The sequence below is a fragment of the Sturnus vulgaris genome, chromosome 15 (genome assembly GCF_052056855.1).
Source record: "Sturnus vulgaris isolate bStuVul1 chromosome 15, bStuVul1.hap1, whole genome shotgun sequence".
Classification (NCBI taxonomy): Eukaryota; Metazoa; Chordata; class Aves; order Passeriformes; family Sturnidae; genus Sturnus; species Sturnus vulgaris.
Genome location: NC_142257.1, coordinates 1816080 through 1840581, shown reverse-complemented (window position 1 = coordinate 1840581; position 24502 = coordinate 1816080). Strand labels below are relative to the sequence as shown.

The 24502-nt window shown below is 52.3% G+C and overlaps 1 protein-coding gene across 1 annotated transcript; it reads left to right on the top strand.

The window, feature by feature from the left end:
• The first annotated feature begins 414 nt into the window (after nt 1–414).
• On the top strand, nt 415–24186 carry ADRB2 (adrenoceptor beta 2). Its single transcript, XM_014891210.2, has 2 exons — nt 415–1603; nt 21410–24186. Exons 1-2 carry the CDS (start codon nt 430–432, stop codon nt 21442–21444), a joined length of 1209 nt encoding a protein of 402 aa, XP_014746696.1. The 5' UTR covers nt 415–429; the 3' UTR covers nt 21445–24186.
• The last annotated feature ends 316 nt before the right edge of the window (nt 24187–24502 follow it).

Sequence of the window (24502 nt, the reverse complement as noted above, 5' to 3'; positions counted from 1 at the left end):
ACCCGTGTGGCGCTTAGGACAGAAGGCACAGGGTGACACCGTGAGCACGGAGGGGAGCACACGGGGAGTGCGGGGACACGGCGGGGATGCGGAGAGCGGGGCGGGGACACGCGTGGGGCAGGCGGGGGTGGCCGCGGGGTGCGGGGGGGCTCGGGGTGCGGTGCCGGCTGCCATTGGCTGTGCCGGGCTGATGTCACGGGCTGCTGTCACTTAAAAAGCTCCGCGGCGCCTAACGGGCTGGGACACGGGCTGGGACACGGCCGGGACGGGACGGGACAGGAGCAGAGCGGTGCCCGGTGCCCCAGCGGAGCTGCCCCGCACCTGCCCCGCACCTGTCCCGTATGAGCGGCTCCAGGAGCGGCGAAGCCTGAGCTCAGCCCCGAGCTCAGCCCCGAGCCCTCCCCGCCGCCCCGGGGCTGTCGCCGGGCCATGGCCGCGGCGGGGACGGAGCTGCCCGGAGGCAACGCCAGCGCCAACCAGAGCGCCGCCGACCCCACGGTGTCGCGGGACGTGTGGGTGGTGGGCATGGGCATCCTGATGTCCCTGATCGTGCTGGCCATCGTCTTCGGCAACGTGCTGGTCATCACGGCCATCGCCCGCTTCCAGCGCCTGCAGACTGTCACCAACTACTTCATCACCTCGCTGGCCTGTGCCGACCTGGTCATGGGGCTGGCCGTGGTGCCCTTCGGCGCTTGCCACATCATCATGGAGATGTGGACGTTCGGGAACTTTTGGTGCGAGTTCTGGACCTCTGTGGACGTGCTGTGCGTCACGGCCAGCATCGAGACCCTGTGTGTCATCGCCGTGGACCGGTACTTCGCCATCACCTCGCCTTTCAAGTACCAGAGCCTGCTGACCAAGGGCAAGGCGCGGGTGGTCATCCTGGTGGTGTGGGTGGTGTCGGGGCTCACCTCCTTCCTGCCCATCCAGATGCACTGGTACAGGGCAGACCACGAGGATGCCATCCGCTGCTACGAGAACGAGATGTGCTGCGACTTCTTCACCAACCAAGCCTACGCCATCGCCTCCTCCATCATCTCCTTCTACGTGCCCCTCGTCGTCATGGTCTTCGTGTACGCCAGGGTCTTCCAGGTGGCCAAGAAGCAGCTGCAGAAGATAGACAGGAGCGAGGGGAGGTTTCACACCCAGAACAAGGAGCAGGAGCAGAAAGGGGGAGCCGGGCACCGCCGCTCCTCCAAGTTCTTCTTGAAAGAGCACAAAGCCCTCAAAACCCTGGGCATCATCATGGGCACCTTCACACTGTGCTGGCTGCCCTTCTTCATCGTCAACGTCGTGCACGTCATCCAGGACAACATCATTCCCAAGTACGTGTACATCCTGCTGAACTGGCTGGGCTACGTCAACTCTGCCTTCAACCCCCTGATCTACTGCCGGAGCCCCGACTTCAGGTACGCCTTCCAGGAGCTGCTGTGCCTGCGCAGGTCCGCCCTGAAGATGTATGCCAATGGCTACTCCAACAGCAACGGCAGGAGCGACTACAACGAGGAGGACAACGGCTACCCCCTGGCCGGGGATAAAACCTGCGAGCTGCTCTGCGAGGAGGGCTCCTTCCCTCGCCCCCAGGACTTTTTGCACGGCAAAGGTACTGTGCCCGGCGGGGAGGGTGCTGGGGGATCCGGAGTGGTTCGTGGGGGTGGCACGGAGGAGCCTTCCCAAGGAAAATCAACCTCCTTTAATAACAAGAGTGGTTCTTTTTTAGACAGCGCCTAAAACCGAATTGCTGCAGGAATTAAACTCTGCAGAGCGGGGCTGGCCCCTGGCAGGGCAGGGGGGCTGGTTTGGGGTGCGAGCCGGGGGTCCCATAGAGGGGCGGGGGATGCGGGGCTGTGCAGAATGCTCGTCCCTGGAGGGATTTTTTGGCCGTGGCAGGGATTGAACTGACCTGGGACTGAAGCAGCTCATGACCTTGCTGGGAGCGGGGCTGGACCCCCCCTTGCACCCTTCACACAACCCCACTGGTGGCTGTGGGAGCCCTCCAGGCCAGGAGGGCACTTGGGGCGGGGGTGACAGGATTGTCCAGCTCAGGGCACTTAGCGGTCATGGCAAAAATCCTAAATTTGATCTGCGACAAAGCGGCGGGGAAGGGATGCAGGCAGCGCAGCTCGGCGGGGCAGGCTCTGGGACAGTTTGATCACCGCCCAAAAATTGCGAATGCTCTGTGGGGTTTTGTTTTGCCAAGTGCTACGGGACTTTCTGCAGGGGGAAAAAAAAAATAATAATAGAGATAAACAGAGCGTTCGCCGAGAATGTGAGCCTGTGACTGTGGGACTCAGGAATGTGGCGCTGGGAAGTCGGGTGACAATCACAGCCCAGCGCTTCGCGTCCAAACCAAAGCTCGTAAAGAGCTCGGTTTGTTTAACTGCAAGGCTCAGATGACAGCGAGCCCGGGGAGCTGCGAGGGGAGGAGGATTTGGATTTTCCGTGGCACCTTGGAAGCGCCGCTCCCACCGCGGGACGGCTGCGGCTCGCTTAGGGTGGGTGTGCAGAGGGGTTTGCCCCTTGTGCCAGGCTCTGCCAGGTGTCCCCGAGCAGGGTGGGCTGCGGGACAGGACAGACAGGACAGGACAGGACAGACAGGACAGTTCCTGGCTGGAGGGGAGCTGGGATTTGGGCTGGGGGCGCACCCCGGTGTGACACACTGGACCTGCAGCTGGGAGGGTTCGCAAGTGCGGGGTTCTTCCAGGAATACTCTGGAAAGGTGCAGGAAAAGCGGCTCCCGGGACCTCTCGGTGCTGCGGGGGCCGTGGTGTCCCGGGGGATGCCCGGGGGATGCTCGGGGGATGCTCGGGGGTGTGCGGAGCCCCCGCATTTCCACGCACTCGCCCCGCACCATGGGGGTGTTGGTGGCCGTGTCGGGTCGCACCGTGGTCACTTTGGGGGTGTGGAGGTCGCTGGGTGCCCGGGAGCCCTGGGTGGGTGGCGAGTGACCATTTCAGTCCCGATGCAAAGGGGCTTTGGGGCAGTGCCGTGCCGCGTCCCGGGGGAGCCGGAGCTGCCATGGGGGTGGAGCGGGGTTTTTGGTTACCGACACCCCCTGGCAGTGCCCGTGCGCCCTTGGTTGCTCTCAGGACTCGCTGGTGCCGCCAGGGCTGGAGGGGAATCCTCCCGGATGGGCAGGGTGTCATTGCTGCTGCAAGGTGTGGGGACAAACTCATCGAGCTGTCACACCCTCCGGGTAAAAGCCAGGACTCTGGGAGCTCCAATTGCTCATTTTTTCATTTCTCAAAGTGGTTCTGATGCTGCTTGAGAAAGGCACTGGGAGGGAGAGCAGCTCTAAGAGCCCTCTCCTCCTCTAAGCCTGTCCCCGACTCGGCTCCTCCTGTCCCCTGTGCATCCCCAGCCCGGCCAGGGGATGTGGCTGCCAGCCCTCCCCTCGCCCTGTGCCCTCACCTGCTGCCCTGGCAGGGGTGCCAGCAGTGCCCCAGGTGCCGGGAATGTGCGGCACAGGACGGGTGTGGTGACACGGTGACACTTTGTGGCGTGAGTGGCCGCGGGACAGCAGCGCAGGTAAACATTAACAGGAGTTAATGCAGGGCAGGGGACAGCGGGGGACAGCAGGGCAGGAGCGGGGCTGGCAGCCAGGGGCAAACAGCGACAGGTGAGAGGCTGTGGAGTGTGTGGGGTTGGTGTAGGAACACAGTGTAGGAGCACACTCGGTGTAGGTGCACACTCGGTATAGGAGCACACTGAGTGTAGGAACACGGTGTAGGAACACTGTAGGTGCACACTCATTGTAGGTGCACACTCGGTGTAGGAACACGCTGAGTATAGGAGCACACTGAGTGTAGGAACAAACTCAGTGTAGGAACATTGTAGAAACACACTCGTAGTTGCACACTTGGTATAGGAACACACTCAGTGTGTGAACACACTCAGTGTAGGAGCACAATGTAGGAACAGTGTAGGAACACACACAGTGTATGAACACAGTGTAGGTACTCACTCGGTGCAGATACTCACTCTGGGGCTGCAGACACAATTCAGCTCCGTGCAGGCTGTGATTATTGAACAGCATCCAGGGGAAATGAGAATGATCCTCCTGATTGCAGGGATCGATCTCTCCTGCGCTTCCACCTCCTGCATTTTCACTCCTGGCAGTCACTCCCATCCTGCCGTGCCCAGGATGAGGTGTCCCACAGTGAGGGGGGCTCAGGCCAGCCCCCAAAACATTCCAGTTCTCACCAGTTTGAGGCAGGACCCTCTGGCACAGAGAATTCCCACATCTACATCTCTGTTGTGGTTTGTATTTTCACTGTGATTAATTATTTGCATTTCAGTGGAACGGGATTTGTTGTCCAAATAATTGTTCTCTTTTTTTTTTTTTTTTTTTGGCTTCCTCTTCCCACTTCAAATATTGTGGCTGTGGGTAGCCAAAGTGGAGAGATGAGCAAGATGATTATTTGCAGAATCACTCCAGCTTCCAGAGCACGTGGATGGGGAAGGGACAGGGAATTTTGGGCTCTTTGCACTGGACAAATGACCTTGGCACTGTCAGGAAAGCTCAAGCTTGCAGTGGAGTCTGGGTGTTGAAGAGCTCATTTCTTTCCTCTAAGGTAACAGTAGTAAAACTGGTGAAATATAAACTGTGCAGCTCTGGGGGCAGCTGGAATTAAAAGAGAGAAATAGTGGAGGAAAAAATATTGTGGCACCACCAAAGCCAAACCTTTCCATATTGGAAAAAAAAAAGCTTTGTCCTGTTAAAATATTTAATATTAAAAACTTTTATAGAAACATAAAAAAATGGAGTATTGAAGTCAGGAGTCGCTGTTTAAGTTGGATTTTAGGATTTTACACTGGCAGAGTTGGCTCGGGTTAAACACATCTGATAGAACTCAGGGTGGTGACTTCATTTGAGGGAAATGCTAAAATTTCAAATTAAAATTTTAAAATTTAGATTTTAAATTTAAAAAAAAATTAAAATTAAATTTAAAAATGTTCAATTCTTCCTGCAAACAGAGCAGACTAAAACAAATGGAAGTGTGGCTTGAGTTCCTTGTTAGGACTGGCAGTCCCCAAAGTGCCTCATATCCCAAATTGTTCAGCAGTTCCTGCAGCCCAGCATTGCCCACAGGTTTATCTTGTTCTGTCCTGGGCTTTCAGGGCTGTGCCTGCCCCAGCCTCACCTGTGGGACTGGACCCCACCCCTGGGTTCACCTGAGGCAGGGCAGAGATTTCAGGTCCTAAATGCCCCCAAATGTTTGAAAAGGGGGCAGGGATTAGGAGTGGGAAGGAGAGGGGTGTGTGAGCTGTGTCCCCTCAGAGCTGCTGGGCTTTGCAGAGCTGATTTCAGGGTTTATTTACTACAAGGGCAGCCTCCACTTCACCTCCCAGCCTCTCTTGCCTTTCTGGTGTAGAATCACAGACCCTTTTAGGCTGGAAAAGGCTTTGAAGGTCAAGTCCAGCATTCCCATTGATCCAGATCCCTCTGCAGAGCTGTCCTACCCTCCAATTTAGTGTCTTCTTAATGAGGATGTACTCAGTCCCCTCATCCAGATCACTGATGAAGGTATTAAACGAGCCTGGCCCCAGAACTGAGCCCTGGGACACCACTGGTGGCTGAGCTGGATTTATCCCATTCCCACTTTCTGGGCTTTTAACCCAGTCAGGTTTATCCCAGTGAAGAATGGACCCATCCAAGTTAAAGGAATTCAGTTTCTCCAGGAGAATGCTGTGGGAAACGATGTCAAAGCTTAATTAAAGTTCATCATCCACAGCCTTTTCCTCATCCATTGAGTGATCATCCTGTCTCTGTCATCCAGGTCTCTGTTTTTCAGCTCAGGGAATACCTGGAGGACAACTGGTTTTACTGTTAAAAACTGAGACCAAGAGTCTTTGAGTACCTCAGCCTCTCCCTCATCCTTTGTGTTTCCCCAGTCAAGGATGGAGATTTTCCTTAGCTGTCCTTTTTTTGCTGATGTATTTCTAGGAGCATTTTAAAATCTCTTTTCTGGCAGCAGCCAGATTAAATTCCAGCTGGGCTTTGCTCCCTCTAACTTTTCTCCCTGCATCCCCTGACATCCTTGTTGTCCTGAATTTCCTGCCCCTTTTTCTAAAGGTCCTAGACTCTCTTTTTTTTTCCCTTGAATTCCAGACAAAACTCTCTGTGCTGCCAGCCCCCAGCACACGGGCACAGGCTGCTCCTGCCCCTTTAATTCCATCTCCTGCTGCCACGAGTCTCAAACCCCACAGACTGAGGCTGTGTCCCTCCCTTTGCCAGCCCTGGTGTTTATTTCCCTGGGTGATGAGCCCATTTCCCATGGAGATGGTTTTATGAGTTCATTCCTCTGGCAGGAGGGAGGGTGGCCTTGCCTGTTCCCTTCTCTGCTCTCTGTCAAAGTGTCACCCTAAAAAGCTGCAGGGGAGCTGAGCTTTCCTGGCCAGGCTGTGCCTGGTGGTGTCCCTGGGCTGTGGGGATGGGAAGGGGGATTTGGGAAAGGTTCTGCTGTTCTTGTCAGTGTTCCCACCCTGTGTTCCCCTCCACGGTTGCCTGGGCAGAGGTGCCAGCCCTGGGGCAGCCCCTTGGCTGACCCCAGTGTTTGGTAACTCTGCACTGGGAGCTGCTCTGCAGGTTCAGGCTCCTGTGAAGAGCTGGCCTGGCTGTTCTCAGCACACAGGCACGGCCACTCCAGGCTCCTGAGATCACTATTTTTCAAGGTGAGGGTTCCTTTCCTTGCTATTCTCACACTTTTCTTGGTTTCTCTGCTCTGTGGCCACCTTGGCATCTCCTCCTTGAGGAAAAATCTCTTCCAGTCTTCTCTTGGCTCTCTGAGACTTCAGCTGACCAGCCCCAGCATCCTCCCCCTTGTTACACTTTTATTGGAGCTCCTCTGGAAGCAAACACGAGCACTGATGTCCTGGATCTCGTTCTGCAGTGAGCACACAGGATGCTCTGAGGATGCTGGCACTTGGCTTCACCCTCATCAACAACATTTCTGGAGGTGTTTTTTGTCTTATTCCAGAGCAGGGCAGGAATATTCCACCAGCACTGGCTCCTGGGAGATGCTGTTCCTACAGCAGAGCCTGTGGAGCAGCCTCTCCCCACCATCCCCTCGTGTTTGCCTGGCACAAACCAAGCCCTGCCAGCTCTGTTGGGGATTTAGGGTCACACCCTGGCTCCAGACAGACCTGGAAACTGGAATTTCCACAGCTTGGATGGAGATTGTTCCTCCTGGAGTGTTGTAAGACACACAACCCTCATCCCCCTGGATCTGCCAGTTGGAATTGCTGAATTAAGCACAGTATTTAAGGGGGCAGTGAGATTTTTTTTAAACTTTCTCCATCATGGGGGAAAAAAAAAAAAGTGGATTAGCTGCTTCTCCACCCGTGCAGTTTCAGTTTTCCCATTTTCCCCGTGGCAGGAGCATCCAGCTGAATTTCTGTGCAATATTGCCAGTGCCAGGGAGGGTGGATTAGGAAATATTCACTTGTTTCCTGTCCTTGGTAAGGCCATTTTTGCACAAGTGCATATATAGATATATATATGTGTGTATATATCCATGATCCATATATAGCTGTACACAAACAAGGAAATGTGAAGGGTTTGCTGTGCCAGATAAATACAGAGATGAAGATCTGTATGTTCAAAATTCAGAGTATTTATTGCAGGTCCTATTGACTGACGTGTTTAAATAAAGAGGATTTATGGTATTTATGCTGTAGTCAAGTGTCCTTGCTTAAAGCCATTTCTCCCATATTTTCCCCATCCTTCAGGGCTCATTAAAGAAAACCAACACCTGAAGGAGCAGGGAGGAAACACAGTGTGGACAATAATTTCCTTAATTTATCTGGTGCTTTGAGCCCTGGCAGTGAGTTCTGGGTGCTCAGCACTCTCTGGTTTTTCCCCTCTCCCCTCAGGATCTGCAGAGAGGGGTTTAAAATCTCACCTGCTTCTGTGTTTGAGCACCAGGGGATGGCTCCTGTGCTCCTTGGGCAGCAATTCCAGCAGCTGGGGGGGAAACGATGCCTTGATGTCCCTTTGTGGTCACCAGAGCTGTTTCCTGGAAAGGCTGAGCTGGAACAGAGCAAAAGGAATAAAATAGGAATTTACTGAAAGGATTCACCTTGGGCAGTGCAAGAGCCTGGCTGGGGCTGCACCCAAATCAAATCCCAGATGGATCCTGGTCACGAGTTTTTACACTTTTATAAGTTTTGGTTCATATTGGGGTCAATGATCCACCCACAGCCCCAGGCTGTGAAGTCTCACCCCCTGCCTTGCCCCCTTTCCCTCGCTGTTGTTTCTGATTTTTGGGTCCCAGTTGTCTTTGATTCTCCAGCTGAAAAGGAATTGTTTTTTCTGGAGAACTCACTAATACCCAACATGAAGTTCCAGAGTTACACACCAAGCAGCAGAGATTCTGAACAATACAAAAGTCCAAACCCAAGGCATCACTGGGAGGGTTTGATCCCAGTGCCAGCATCCCCTGGGGCTGGCAGGGAGCTGCAGCTTCCCCAGCTCTGGGAGTTTGGAGTTTGGGCTGGAAGAAGGGGACGAGTCCTGCAGGGATGTGGTGGCAGCAGCACGGTGTGGGACACTCCTGGCTGCCCAAATTCCTGCCATGTCCTGTGTCACCTGCTGTCCTGATGTCCCTCTTGCTTCAGGTGGGGGTGAGGAAAGATCATCCAGAGCAGGATGCCAGCCCAGCATGTTGCAGTGACGAGGATTTTGTGTCCCTTGTGCCACTTCAGCCCACGGTGGAGCCTTGGCAGCAGAGCACACCGTGCCTGACACGTTTTGAGGCTTCTCCTTTCCAAAAAAACCCAGCAGGGACTCGTTGTGCAGCTCAGACAGGGAGAGATTGCACCAGGCACTTCCAAAAATCAGATGCCCAAAATTATAATAATTTGTGCTTTCAAGGGATGGAGAGCTCCAGCCATCACTGACTGCAGGAAGAAAAAATCAGTCAGAACTTCAGCATCTGTGGGGGAGCAGCAGCTGCCACCCACCTTTCCTATTCCTGTTAAAACAGGGCATTCCTAGCAGGGAATATTTCTGCTGGAAATGTCTTAGGTGCTCAGAGCCAGTCCTTATTCCCCCTGAGGATCCCAGCAGCCCCTCCTGGCTCTGATCCTCCAGGAATTCCAAAGGAAAGGTCTCAGGGAACCACAGTGGCCACTGGCAGAGCCCGAGGGCTCACAATTCCACGGGCACAGGAGCATCTCCCAGCCCTAAAAACAATCCCATGGCTCAGGGAGGTTCAGGCTCTGCAGCTCAGCCTGGGCCTGAGAAATGCATAAACAGCAAATGGCCTCTGGGGAGGCCCTGCCAAGTCCTTTTTCCCTCATGTAAATATTTTTTCCTCTTAAGTGTATGTGAGTGTGAAAAACCTCTCCTTAATCTTTTTTTTTTCTTTCTTTTTTTTGGTCCCTGGCTGAAGGAAATGCTTGTTCATCCCTGGGTGGGAACAGCTTCATCTTGATATTTTGCAGCTGAAGCAAGAGCCACGCTGCTGAAAACATTTCTTATCATCCCCCCAAAGCCATACAGGAATCAGATTAAATGGTGTCTGTCAGGACATGACATCCTCACTGGATGGAGGTCTCATGGGACAGCAAATTGTGAGGCAGCCTCGAAGACTTCAGAAACAAAATAGTGCAAAATATCCCTTGGCTTACAGGATTCCAAAGCCTGAAAGTGTATTGGACACGTGAGTGGGAATGTGTGGCGTTTCTTTCTGAGAAAAACTGGAGACCTAAATAAGTTTCTTGCTGCCTGGCCTTGAAATCAAAAGTCTCTGTGTGTATTTTCTGGTGGCTGGTGGTGAGAGGAAGCAGCAGAGCTGGTGGCAGCCCCAAAATATCTGTAGGGGAGCAGGGTGGGGGAGCTGGGTCTGTTCTCTGCTCTCACTGCTCAGAGGTTTCCTCCTTCTCCTGCCTGGGAAAGGCTCGATCAGGCTGTCACCCCTCTGTCCCAGCCCTGTGACAGCTGAGCTCTGTCCCACCAGAATCGGAAGCTGTTACTGCTGGTGGTTTTTGAGAGGAAAAGCGTCATAGCTGCAGCCAGCCTTGTTTGAGACAACTATGCCGAGATAAGCCTGAGATGAACCCCAGCAGAACCCAAATCCTGCTCTGAGGTTCTGCCTTGACACGGGACACGTTTGTGACCTCCTTTAGAGAGCTGGGCTTCAGAGATGCACCAGCAGCTTTGCAGACAAAAAAAAAAAAAAATAAAAAAAATCCCTTTGGCACGGCACGAGGCAAAGGGGAACTGCAGAGGGCGAGGAAAAGGGAAAGCAAAGCACGGAGAGAAGGTTTGTGACTCACGAGAAGCCGTTCCTCACTTCTGGAATGGTTTTGGAATGATCTGCAGAGCTCATTTAGAGCTGACTGTGCTTCCCTCTGGGGCTCCCTGCTGCACAGAGAGCCCCTTCTTAAAAGGGGATCCTCAGGAATCCTATTTATAGCAGGGACAGTGCTCCAGGAGAGTCACCCAGCCCTGCATGGACACCCCTGGCAGCAGGGCATGGATGGACAGGCTGTTCCCCTGCAGCCCCAGCCCCTCCTGCTGACATTTGCCAGGCTGGAAGGGACAGTGGCATCTCCCTGGTGCCACACTGGAGGTGGTGACACAGCCAGGAGGAGGCAGGGACAGGGACAGGGACAGGGACAGGGACAGGGACAGGGACAGGGGCAGGCTGCTCCAGCCCCTTCCTTCACTTCTGGTGGGAAGTGATGAGAGTGTGCTGATCCCAAAAGGAAAAGTCACTGTGCAGAGCTGGGGGTGAGGACTTGGGGGTGTTGGCCAGGACAGACAGAAATGGTGGCCAGGACAGACAGAAATGGTGGCCAGGAGAGACAGAATTAATTGAGGATGGAGGAAATGATTTGAAGGTTGGTTTGAAGGGAAGCATGGGGCTCTGCAGATGTTCAGGATGAACAATTCCTACCAGCCTGGAATGTCCCCCTGGACCTCAGAGGATCCCAGGATGGGGTCCTGGCATTGCAGCTGCTCAGCTTTGGTCTCAGGCTGGGCTGGAAACCCTCTGGTTTCCAAAGCTGTGGGATTTCAGTTTGCCACAATTAAGTGGCCCAGCTTTGGGAATTTTCCTTTCTGTATGATTTACAAATCAATAAACTCAGAGTGGATTCAGGGATGTTTCCTTAAATTGCCTCATAATTCCCCTTAGCATTCAAAATTTGGGAGGGGAAAGATAATGATAAAACTGGACAACTCTTTTAGGACAGGTTTGCAGAAGTCTAAGGAGGCTCCCATCAGCTCTGCCATGAAAATAAATCCATAAATCATAAATCCAGCATAGAGTGGTGATGGGAAGAGAAGTAATCTATGGAGAATTGTTAAATGGAAAGATGGAGGCAACCAAATAAGAGAGGCAAAGTAAAACATAGCCCAAGGAGAGTGCAAAATGATGGAGAAACAATAAAGATGAGAAATCAGTCCTAGGAGGGAAAAAAACTGAAGCACCAGCAGGAAACTCAAGAGGCTGGATCCCCTGGAAAAGGAAGGAATGGATTGCAGGAGAGGAAGCAGGGCTGGGAAATGCCTGAGAGCAGGATCTGCATTTCAGTGCAGGATCTACATTTCTGTGCAGGATCTGAGTTCCAGTGCAGGCTCTGCCAGTTCAGGATCTGCATTTCTGTGCAGGAGCTGCCAGTGCAGGATCTGTGTTTCAGTTCAGATCTGTGTTCCAGCTCAGGATCTGTGATCCAGCTCAGGATCTGTGTTCCAGCTCAGGATCTGTGTTTCCCTGCAGGCAGCCTGGCTGGTGCCTCTGCCCTCCCACATTTCCCATTCCCCTGTCTGCTCCCGGAGCTTTGTGGACACCATGGTTGCCTCTGGCATGAGCAGCAGCTTTGCTTCCTTCTCAGAGCTGCTCTGCTGCCTGCCAAGGCATGGCTGGGGCGTGGGGCAGGCGTTCCTGTCATTCTGGAGCCGGGGATGCCTTTGGAGTGAGTGTGTGACAGGTATGGAGACAAACCAGGACAGCCGTCCTGTCCCCTGCCTGCCCCGGGCGAGCTGGGGATGGGGAATCACAGAACCACTGAGCTTGGGAAGGACCTCTCAGAGAATCCAGCTCAACCCTTCACCACTTTGCCAGCCAGAAGAGGGGAAGGGGAAATAGGGTTTTCCGAGTGGAAGGGGAAATGGAGTTTTCCCAGTGGAATATGAACTTGGGTTTTCCCAGAGGAAGGGGAAATGGAGTTTTCCCAGTTGAAGGTGAAATTGGGTTTTCCCAGTGGAAGGGGAAATGGGGTTTACTCAGTTGAAGGTGAAATTGGGTTTTCTGAATTTAAGGGGAAATGGGGTTTTGCCAGTGGAAGGGCCATGGGAAGGGGTTGGGTACCTGGGATGCTGCTGGGTTTTGGCATCAACGTTGCTCTCAGGAGTTTTGCTGGTCTTGATTTGCTCTTTATTTGTCATCCTGATGTCTCCACCATGCCAGCCAGGAGCTGTGGTTTGTTTGGAAGGGACAGGTCAGCGTTGTCACCTCTGCTGGTGTGTCCACCCTGCAGTGGCCAGGGCTGTGGCCTTGTGTGCCCCATGGGAACACCAACCCCACTGTCATTGTCACTTTGCTGAGGTTATTGATCCATGGGCAGCCCCAGAGGATGAGTGCAGGGACCCACAGCTCTCTGTGCCCCAGGGAATTCCAAACTTCCCATGGGAAGGTGGCACCCCATGGGGTGGGGACGTGGCTGTGTTGGGGACACAAACCATGGTCCAAACGTGGACAGGAGGTGTCCTGCTGTGCAGGGAGCCCTTGGAGCATGGAGGTGTCTGTCCAGTGGCCACAGCCACCCCTGGGAAGCTCCTGCCTGGGTTATGCAGTCCCTGGGCAGGGATTGTGCTGTTACTGCCACACACGGGACTTGGAAAGGCCAAAATGTTCCTCCAGGCTTTGTGTGGAATTCCTCAAGACCTCGGTCCCGTCCCAGCCTTTGGCACGAGGGGCTTGAGGAGTGGCAGGGAGACAGAAATGCAGCGTGAAGGTGTCACCCTGCCCCGTGGTGACAAACAGCAGGGCCCAGATTAGAAACCAGTCTGTGCCCTGGTGACTCACAGCACAGCCTGGTGCCACCTGCCCCTGCCACCTGCCAGGACCTGCCTCTGCCCCTGCCACTGCCACTGCCCCTGCCAGGACCTGCCCCTGCCTGGGCACTGTCCCTGCTGGCCGTGCCCAGCCCTTTGGGGACATGCTCCCCATTTGTCACACGTTGCCCATCCTCAGCTTCCTGAGCAGACTCGGAGCCCCAGCCCAGCACAGGAGCTCCCTGAGCACGGAGCCCTTCTGTTCCCTTGCCACTGTGACACAACTGCCACACATCCTCCAGGTCACACCCGTGAGCTCAGAGCTGCACCCCAGCTGCACCGGTAGAAAACCATTTTCTGTGTTTTTTTGTTGTTTTTTTTTTTTTTTAATATAGTGTTGAGTAATCCTAACCTAAAAGCGACTGCATCCCCTGCAAGCTTGTTCCATTAACCATAAATACCTGATAAATTCTCTCCCTGCAGCCGCAGGTTGTGTCTGCAGTGAATTTCTTCCTTTCCCCCTCCCCTCTGGTGTGATTCATCCCGGGGTGAATTCATTTCTCGGGCGAGTGGAGAAGCGAGAGGTGATTGCATCCATGCAAATGGGGCCCGAGGAGTCGTGGGCTGATAATGGCAATTTCTGTACAAATGTTAATTATAGGGACAGCCCGGCCAGCTCCGAACTCGGGCTTTGCACGTGGAAAGAAATCCCCCGTGGGTTTAGCCAGGAGTTCCAATTCTTTTTTTTTTTTTTTTTTTTTGTTACAATTAATAAGAGAAACTTGAGGATTTCGGAATCTCTGGTGCAGACACAGGGATGGTTTATCCCGCCTGGAATTTTTTTCAGGCTGTGTCTTTGCAGAAGGAAGGGGTGTCCAAGCTGTCACTTCCTAAATTTGTGTCTCCTGCCCTTGCCCTGCTTCTCCCCGGGAATCCTCACCCCATCCACGGCTCCTTCAAAGGATGGTGATGGGAATAAGCAGCACTTTGTTGTTAATAATAGAGACAATTTCGAGATGAGCTGCTGAGGGATTAAAGAGCTGCTGGACTGGTTTTGGAGGTGAGAATAATGGAGGTGGATAAATGCGTGGAGCTGAATAAATTCCCACCCGCTCCTTCTTTCATCTTCCTTACATGGAATTCCTTAAAGTTTGGCTTCTAGTCCTTTATGGAAAGCTCAGCTGCAATTCCCACACCCCTCATGGATTTCTGTGCACAGAAATCACTCTGTCATCTCACAGCACAGGTTTTTATTGGCCACTTCATGTGACTCTGAGCCCTGCTCTGTCCTCCTGCCTTTGCAGCTGTGCAGGAACCAGACAATGTCACCCAGCTCTGGAAAAAGCTGGGGTCTCTCAGATTTCAGGGCTGTCATAATTATGAAGCTGATATAAAATAAAATACACCTGAAAATCTTCCATATCAGGCCCTCAGAGGGCTAAAATACACCTGAAAATCTTCCATATCAGACCCCCAGAGGGCTAAAATACACCTAAAAATCTTCCATATCAGACCCCCAGAGGGCTAAAATACACCTAAAAATCTTCCATATCAGACCCCCAGAGGGCTGTAGATGAGTTCCTTGAACACTCCTCTCATTCCTGCACAAGTCTGGGGACCACTCATTTTCAAATGGGCTTTCAAGTCACAGCTGGGCTTCTCAGCCTTCCTAAACAGGAGGGAAATTACAGCAAATAAGAGACCAAAATGAAAACCTTGTGTCCGCCTTAGCATCCTGCCCTTGCCATTTCTGCACATTCCTGGATTTTTCCCTCTGTGAGGAGTGTGTGTCTCGTTCCCAGCCCATCTCTGGAGTCAGGCTGGGCTCACTGCTGGCTGTGCAAATGGGATTTCCCCTGGGAAAGGTGGATAAGGGCAACCCCGACCTGCAGAATTTCTGCTGCCAAGGGCAAGGAGGAAAAGCTGCATCCATTAAGAGCAGCAGGTCACCGTGACTGAAACCATGAGCTCAGCAGAGCTCCACCCCGCAGGGAAATCTTTTTATATCTCCCTGGCAGGTGCCAACCATTTGCTCAGAATGGAGCAGAGCAGGAGAGTCCCATGGGCTGAGCTGGGAGCTGGGCTCTGGGAAAACAGGTTGTGTTTACCCAGGTGTGATGCCAGCTCCACCCAAGGGTGCCCGGCCCTGCCCTGGGTGCTGGCTGAGCTGCAGAACCTCTGCAGGGCTGTGTTGTGTCTGCCTGTGATACCATCAGCACCTCGCTGGGCTTTGAGCAGGGAAACAAAGCTTGGTGTGGACCCAACCACAGTGCTGGAGCTTTTTCCACACAGGTTTAGCCCTGTGAGCCCTGGGAGGGTTTGCCAGGTCTTGGCACAACTCCTGTGCTCCACCCTTTGATGTGGGTGAGAAGGATCAGGGGGAAAAAAAAATAAAAATCAGGATTTGCTGTCACGGAGTAGCAGCTACTGCTGAGTGAGCGATTGCTGGAGGTGATTTTGGGAAGGAGATTGAACTGTGGAGTGGCTTTGGAAACATTAAATGGGGGTGTGATGCACAAGAGGCCAGCTGGGGCTCTGTCCCTCTCCCTGCCCCTTGTAACTGTGTATTTCTGATCTGGATTCTGACAGCCAGTGATCTCTGTCACTGATTTAATGGGATGGAAGATCCACAAAGCTCCTCAGGAGCAGCATCCTCCAAAATCCAGTGATTCAACCACGAGTGCAGGAATTGCTGCTTGCACTCCTCCAGGTTGTTTTGGAGGAGAGAATTCAAAATTCCATCCCAGATCTTTGTGAGGAGCCCAGAGGCAGGTGCAGAATTGAGAATTCCATCCCAGATCTTTGTGAGGAGCCCAAAGGCAGGTGCAGAATTGAGAATTCCATCCCAGATCTTTGTGAGGAGCCCAAAGGCAGGTGCAGAATTGAGAATTCCATCCCAGATCTTTGTGAGGAGCCCAGAGGCAGCTGGAGGAGGGAATCTGTTGTTCCTATAGGGAGAAGGTTGTTCTGCTCATTGTTAACTTGTTTGGCTTGGGTTTAAGCCTGTGTTAGTTGGAATATCTGCAGAGGAAATTGGGTGTAAGCCAGGCTTAGGACAAGTCTATACTCTGCTGGCATCACACCAAGAAAAGGAAATTACAGTGCCACAAATCAAGGGGAAAGCATTGCCTGCATTGGTTTAGGTGGGATATTGGGATTAAATCCTTCCCTGGGAGGGCTGTCCCATCCCTTGCAGTGCCCAAGGCCAGGTTGGACGGGGCTTGGAGCACTCTGGGATAATGGAATGTGTCCCTGCCATTGCAGGGGTGGAACTGGATGATTTTTTAAGGTCCCTTCCAGCACCATGATTCTATCTCTGCTCCCTCTGCTGGGAACAACATTCAATCTGTTCAGTGATTAAAAAACACCCAAAAGACCCAAAACAAACAGTGTCCTTCCACTTCCCCAAAAGTGAATAAAAGAACAAAAAATCCCTCAGAAAAGCTGGGACAAGGGAAGGAGAAGGAAATGGGATAACAGAGCTTTTGAAAGCCTGTTGCTTTGCAGCTGTTCCCATCCTGGCTGCTTTCCAGAGGTACTTGGATGATCTTCTGCCTGGAAAAAAAAAAAAAAGAAGTCCTTCAAGGCCATCATTTGATGGGGACATTATTTCTCAGCAAAGGAGATGAAAATCCAGGTTTGGGGTTTAGGAATGGAACTGCAGCCGTGTAGGAGGCAGGGATTTCACTCAGATTGGAGTGAGATCCCAGTGCTGGGACATCCTTCAGCTGGGGGTTCAGGGCACAGAGCCCTTGGATCTTCAGAGAAGTTTGACACCACGGCCAGCACGTGGAGATGTGGAGTTGATTTGGTGCCTGGCCCGTGGGGAAAGCTGCACATGTGCTAAAAACTAACTGGGAATTTGTGTCCCTGGGATCAAAAGCCCAGGCTTGGCACAGCAAACTGGAAGGGACGAGATGGAAATTTTATTTTCCTAGGTAAAAGTGATCATAAACCAGACTAAATCTGGGATTGGGACACTCTGGGCTGTTTTTTTGTGTGTTACACCTTGGTTTCTTATCAGGATTTCACAGTTTTTAATTTTCCCCTGAGCTGTGCAGAAGCACCTGATGGCTCCTCTCCTGTTGCTGTGCCCCCAGGATTCCTCTCACACCTTGCACTCGCAGCAGATGCTGTTTAAATGTTCCAGGAGGAGCTGTTGGCAAATGGGGGATGACAGGTTGCAGAAACAGGATAAAATAGCAGGAGTTTCCAAGGAGAGGTTGGAGAGGCAGGAAAGGAAAGGGGGGAGAGTCTGGAGAGGAGCTGTGCCAGGCTGGGCTGGGTTGTGAGAGCCCTGCTGAGCTGCAGACTGTGCAGGGCAAGGCTGGCAGATTTTCCTGGTTCCTGGAGGGCTGGAGCAGGAAATTCTGTCTTGCTGTGCCCTCATTCCACCCTGAATCCTTGGATTGCTCGGGGAGGAGCTGCTCAGCTGCCTTGTAGGGAGCTGCATTTCCATGGACATCCAGCTCCCGTGGAGATTTCCACAGGGGGGAATCACAGAATCCCACAATGGTCTGGGATGGAAGGGACCTTAAAAATAATCTCATTCCACCCCCTGCCATGGCAGGGACACCTCCCACCATCCCAGTTTGCTCCAAGCCCCAATGTCCAGCCTGGCCTTGGGCACTGCCAGGGATCCAGGGGCAGCCACAGCTGCTCTGGGCACCCTGTGCCAGCCCTGCCCACCCTCCCAGGGAACAATTCCTGCCCAATATCCCATCTAACCCTTCTCCCTTTCAGTTTGAAGCCATTCCCTGTGTCCTGTCTCCACTGTTCCTGCTGATTTGCAAAACCACTTAGTGCAAAGCACTAACACAACCCACAGGGATTTTTTTTTCCTCTTCACCCTCTCCTTGACCCCATGGGAAATGTCCCATGCAGTGACTCTGTTTGCAGCAATCCCTTCCCATTGACTGGAAAGGGAATTTTGACTTTCTGATCAGCTCTTCACCCTGTGGAAGGGCTGTCCTCGAGCCTGGGATTAATTAGGATTAATGACCAAAAACATCATCATCAGCCTTCCACCTCTCCTAGGACTCTCCTGAACCAAAAGAAGGGAATGTGAAGCAGTGAATTCCAGTTGTTAACAGGGCTGTGCTTTGTGGGATGTGGCTGATCCATCCTGCTGAACCCAGGATTCCCACAGGTGAGCAGGCAGCACCAGAGGCTGTGAGGTTTCCTCAGCCAGCTTCTGTTTTGAAAATTAAGCTTTGCCTTATGAACCTTGAGGAATTCATCTCCCAGGGCAGAGGAAATGTTGGAAGGGGTCAGGAGAGCTGTGCTCTGTCCGTGTCACTGGGAGCAGCCAGCAGCATTCCGGGACAACATCTGATTTTGTGCTTTTACGAGGCAGATGTTTGGGAGAAGGGATGTGCTGTTTATTGGAGCTGCCATCTCCCAGCCCTCCTCCCTCACACTCTGAGCCCATAAATAAGAATTCTTGGGATTATGCCTCTCTTTGGGCAGCCCTGTCTTCCATCAGAGCCCGGAACAAGCTGCAAACCCCGCTCCCCCTGCACCTCGGTTTTACAGGGGAATAAATCAGGGAGGGCTAAATCCTCTCCCAGTGACACGAGGATAAATCTGGGATGGAATTGCCAAGGAGAGTTTAGTTCCTTGATGTGATGATTTACCCCAAAGGAGTTTGGGCTCAGCATGGCCTGGGACTGAGCAGCAAGGCAGGGATGCAGAGCGTGGCAGAGCAATAATGTGGATTTTGCTGGAATTAAGTGGATGGAAATGAGTTGTGGCTTCAGTTTGGGCCTCAAAGAGCTCTGGGTCATTCATGACTGAAAGGATAAATCCTGTGTAAAGTGATTATTCCCATTGCCTGATGCTATTCCAGGAGAGTCCCATAGAGATGAATCCCACAGGGATGAATCCACAGGAATGAATCCCACAGGGATGAATCCTACATAAATGAATGAATCCCAGCCTTTGGCTCGTGTTGGGGTGATGATGGAGAATGGTGCCCTCATACCCTGATGGACACCAGGCAGATTTCCATGGAGGGACTGGAGATCTCAGCTGCTCCCAGAATGTGCAGGAACTCCTGGAAGTGGTGCCAGGGGTGGGAATGCTGCTCCTGGCTGCACTTTTCTCCTCTAAGGGGACCCAAGAAGACATTGAAGGCAGCAATCAGGGTGTTAATCCTTATTCACTTGCTCCTTTAGGTTTTCCCACTTTTTTTTTTAAAGGATTGGAAGTGAAAGAATGTAAAAGAGGTGCTGGCCCCTCCCCAGGCTGCAGCCTGTGATATTCCCTCTTGAGTATTAATATTAATAACTATGGATATGAAGTGGATATTTCCTCTTGAAGCTGTAGGGCTTCCCAAACAACTCTAAAGAGACTTTGCAAAGGAGTGCCTGGAATTCTGGTGGCTGCTTTTAGGGCAGCTGGAGAGCCCAGTGGCCACCTCAGGGTGTGCCAGCCTTGCCCCATAAATACCACTGGGCACAGGGTGATTTAAACCCCTCTGCTGGAGACACCCAATTGTTCAAAAGTGACTTTTTTTTCATGGCTCAGAGTGGCTTGGGTTGCCCAGGGTGAGCTGCAGTCACTTGTGGATGGTTTTTAAGGTCCAGGAGAAGCACTGGGTGACCTGGAGGTGACACTGAGCAGGACACGGGGTCAGGCTGGAGCTGGCAGTGACCTGGAGGTGTCACCCTGTCCCTCCTCAGCTGGAAGGTGCCCGTGGAGGTGCAGGGAGAGGTGACAGAACATTGTCCCAGTTTCCCCACCCGTTTTGTTCTCACTGGATGATTCTGCTCATGCTCGAGTTTGCCAGCAGGGAAACCAGACTGGGATTATTGCAGTGGAAACTGGAGATTGGCTGGGAAGCTCATCCAGGAAAAGGGTTTTGGATTTCTGTCTCCTCTCAGACGGTGTGGCTTGGATTTGGAGCTCCACACAGTCATTATTATGATAATCTTGTGGTAAAATATCCAGAAACATCGACTTTCCCTTTGTTTTCCTGGGAAAAACCAAACCAGGATCTCAATCCCCGAGCTGGGAGGGATGGGGGTGATGAGCAGCACCACTGTAATGAGCAAAGCTCACTAATTACAGCAGCAGCAATTAAACCCCAGTGGTGAGGGATGCAGAGCTGGAGACACAACCTTGCTGAGCTCTGGGGCTCCATTTCCTGAACACAGAAATGGAATTCTTTTGGATCATCCCCTTTTCACAGAAATTGAATTATTTTGGAGCATCCCCTTTAAAAAAAAAATAGAATTATTTTGGAGCATCCCCTTTTCACAGAAATGGAATTCTTTTGGATCATCCCCTTTTCACAGAAATTGAATTATTTTGGAGCATCCCCTTTTTCCTTCCCACCTGAACTCCACGGGTGGCTTTGCCCTGGGAGCTCTGGGAAAGGCTCGGGTTTCCTTGGAAGCTGACAAGCACCATCTATAGGATTGCTGCAGAAGAGGCTCCCAGCTGATGGAAAAGGGCAGAGGAGCTTCACTCTGATTTTCCAGATTTGTTCTGGAAAAACTCCAGCGTGCTCAGCATTCCACAGTGCACAAAGCCACAGCTTTCCTCATCCATCCCTCACAGCTGAGTGGATCGTCCACCCTGCATAAACTCCTGCTCCTTGGTCCCACGGGGCAATGTTGCCTGTGGAATTATTGCTGGAATTATTTCACAAAGAGCTCATCAGCTGCAAGGTTTCCGTTTTTCCTTCAGGAATTGTAGGGACGGGACAAGGGGGAATGGATTCAAATGGAGAGAGAGAGAGAGAGGAGGTTGAGGTGGGATATTGGGATGAAATTCTTCCCTGAGAGGGTGGGGAGGCGCTGGCACGGGCTGGGAGGGAAGAAAGGAGCAAGGAAGGAAGGAAGGAAGGAAGGAAGGAAGGAGGAGGGATAAACACACTTTGCAGGGCAGATGGAGAGCAAATCATCTTTTTAAAGAGATGCTGGCAAGGGACACTGGAGCAAATCGTCCCTGTCACGTTGGAACTTCATCCTTGATTTGCACAAGAAATACAACTCCAGTTTGGATACCCAGAATTCTTCTGAGAGAGGCATTGTGTTCCCAAAGAACAGATATGGGTTTTTTTTTTTCCTCTCTGCAGATCCATTTTGGCTTTAAAGCTGTTTTCTTCTCCTACACGCACAGATGATAATCTTTTACATGTCCTTATTAAAAAATATCACTTCCAGAAAATAAAAAACACTGGCATATTCTGTACTTGTTCCTTTCTCTATCTCTGAATTAATTTCCCATTTTTTTTTTCATCTGACTTGTCATTCATCTGATATCTCCACAATCAAGGGAAGAGGTTTAATCTCTCTCCTGGCTTTGGCATCCTCTATCCCAACCTCTCTGTGCTAAATTAATGCTGTTTTCTTTTCTCTTTTTTCTTTTTTTTTTTTTTTTTTTTTTTTCCTGCAGAGATCCCTGGATGCCCAGGAATGGTGGAGAGCTGAATGATTCCAAGTCCTGTTCCTCACCACCCTGAGCTCGTGAGGGCTCTGCAGAGATGGAGTGGGAGCACAGCCTGGCTTCCCTGGTCCAGGGGATGCTGTGAGAAGTGATTGCCTTGGCAAAGGTCCCAACCCATCACCCTCCATGCAGCACCTCCAGGAGAAGCTGGGGAAGGACAACCAAGGGACCAGGAGAGGCTCTGGGAGCCTTGGGAAGAAGCTACAGGAACTGAAGGAGGGGGATGTACAGTGAGAAAAGGTGCCAAGGGTGTTTCCCCTTGGAAAATCCCTTTCCAAAAAAAAAAGAAACACCAGGCACACGTGTGGTGTCCAGCTGGTTTGGAAGAGGCACAGCCAGGGCTCAGGGCCGGGTCAGGAGCCCCTGGGTGTGAGGATCCATGGGGATCCAGGTGGGACAGGAACCTGTCCAAGACCAAGAGAGAGGAGCATGGAAAATCCCTTTTTGATTCCTTCTGTGCTTGTTTCTCCTTCTGGCATCTTCTCTGTCTACCTCTTCTTCTCTGGAGAGCCTGTGAGGGCCCTGGCTGTCACCAAGGAGCAGGGGGATTGGCACAGGGCAGGAATTGGTCACTCCTTGCTCCAAAAAAATCTGCAACTGTCCTGCCTGGACCTCAGCCTCGGGAAAAGCTGGGACCTGGCAATCCTTTTTCACATTTTAGCAGGACCAGCCACCCTTGGGAGTCAAGATTTTTGCACCTGAGGCTCAAAACGTGAGAGAAGATCCATCCCTCTCCTGCAGCTGTGGGCAGGAGCACGCTGAGCTCCTGATGTTTGGATTGTGGAAAAAAATCATTAGGTGGAGAAAGAGATGGAAGGACTTGTGGTCTCAGGCAGAAAACAGCAGGAAAAACTGGCTGAAAAGCATCAAAAATGTGCACCTTGGACTTGGCCCAACCCTGTGGTCACTGGTACTGAACGGTGGGAGCCCCATCTCAGACCTTCCCTCTCGGGCTTCCAGCTGCAAAAAAAAAAAAACAAAAAAACCTTTCCCTCAAGTGCAATCCTATTTATTTATTTATTTTCTCGCTGCTTGATGTGAAGCTGCTAAAGGAGACCCCCCCTCCCCACAAACAGTGTCCGAGGTCGGTGTGGGGACACTGAGCAGAGGGGACAGGACACAGGGACACAGGGACAACCTCCCAAAAAGCCAGGAGCAGCCTCCTGGGGAAGGAGGGCAGGGAATTGGGCTTGGTGGTTCCTTTTAAGGTTCCTTCCAACCCGAACCGTGCTGTGGTTCTGTAAGGTCTGGAGAGGATGTCCCATCCCTGGAAGTGCCCAAGGGTGGAGCTCTGAGCAGCCTGGGATGGTGGAATGGATGAGCTTTCAGGTCCTTCCATTCCAGGGTTCTGTGGCCACGAGGGAAAAGCTGAGAGCTGAACTGCTGTCCCTGCAATGTGGATGTTCCAAGGATGAAGAGCAAACTGGGCAGAGCTTTGTTGGGAAGGACAGAGGCTGCAGGAGCTCAGCAGTGCCCCTCTATCCCGATTTTCTTCCTGCAGGACCATGAGAGTTGCTCACCTGGGGGCTCTCAGGTGCCCTGCTGCTCTCCCACAGCTCTCAGGACACCCTGAGATCCCTTGGCACAGCTCCCAGGGGCCCTAGGGCACCCTGAGTTCTCCCTTCCCTCTGAAGACCCCCACCAAGGCTTTGTCCAAACCTGCTGAAGGGGGATATTCCCACCAATGCCCGTTCCTTAGAAGATTCCTGGCTGGCTCCAGCCCTTTGTTCTGTCCTTGGGATTGTTTGCAGGTTGGGGACATGCACGGGGTTGTGGCAGTTCTCTTTGTCCCCAATCCCTGATGTGCAAGAGCAGGTTCAGGGAGAGGAGGGGCTGAACTTGCTGCAATCGCTTTCCAGCCCAGATCCATCTGCCTGCGACCCTTCAGGCTTGTCCCATGGATTCCAGTCACTGCTGGATCTGGTTTTAAGCTCCCTGGCCCCGGGGTTATTGTGCTGTCCCCTGGGAGGTGGCTCCGGAGTTTCCCACCTGCATTTTCTCCTGGAAATTTCATTCCAATTTTTTTTTGGTTTTTTTTTCCCCTCGTGCTGCTCCTCAAGCACCTGCTGTTCATCTTGACCAGGGGTTCCTCTTCCCCTTCCAAGAGCCTCCCTGTCCTTGCCTGGCTCAGCACAGGACGAGCCTGGTCATTGATGAGCCTGTCAGGGATCCAAAATGGATCAGTGTTGGCACTGAGCAGTCATATCCCAAAAATATCAGGAAGAAATCCTTCCCTGGGAGAGTGGTGAGGCTCTGGAATGGATTTCCCAGAGAAGCTGTGGCTGCCCCTGGATCCCTGGCAGTGCCCAAGGCCAGGTTGGACAGGGCTTGGAGCACCCTGAGATGGTGGAAGGTGTCCCTGCCCATGGCTGGGGTGGGAATTTAATGACCTTTAGTGTCCCTCCCGACCCATTCTGGGATTCTGTGAGCAAACCCCGGCAGGGACAAGTGCACAGCCAAGTCCAGCTCAGCAAAGCCCAGCCTAAGCTCCAGCGGTGGGGATGCTCCAGAATTCCCTGTGGAGATGTACTGGGATCATGTGGGGAATGGGGAACTGTGCTCTGTCCTGCCTGGAGGTCACATCCACGGGCTGGAGCTGCAGGGAGCACTGGGGGAGCCGGGCTTGGGGAGCTCTGTGTGCACTGCAGCACCACGGGGAGGGACCCGGCTCTGTCCTTGTCACTGAACAAACGGTTCTGACAAATAAAGAATGGAAAGTCCTGCTCTTCCCACTCTTCTTTTTCGCCAGAGGGAGGGGCTGCACATGCCTGGTGGGCATTAGTGGTAACTTTATTTTTTTCTTCTGCCTTCAGTCAGAGTTGGGATTGAATGCACCGAGGCAGATTTTTGAGTTTGTTTGTTAATTCTTATCTATAGCACAGAGAGTTCTGCAGCACTTGGAGCTAACAAGCTAAAAGTGAGAAAATGTTGGGTGAATTTAGCTGGTTACAAGGTCTTTTAAAGCCTAACTATCAAATTAAAAGCTAACATCTATATTATTTATACTTTTGACCCAATGACCAAACACCTGTGACCTGCACT

Coding starts and splice junctions, on each gene's coding strand:
- ADRB2 (XM_014891210.2), top strand. CDS start 430: ATGGCCGCGGCGGGGACGGAGCTGCCCGGAGGCAACGCCAGCGCCAAC. Junction 1,604..21,409: donor GGACTTTTTGCACGGCAAAG/GTACTGTGCCCG, acceptor TTTTTCCTGCAG/AGATCCCTGGATGCCCAGGA.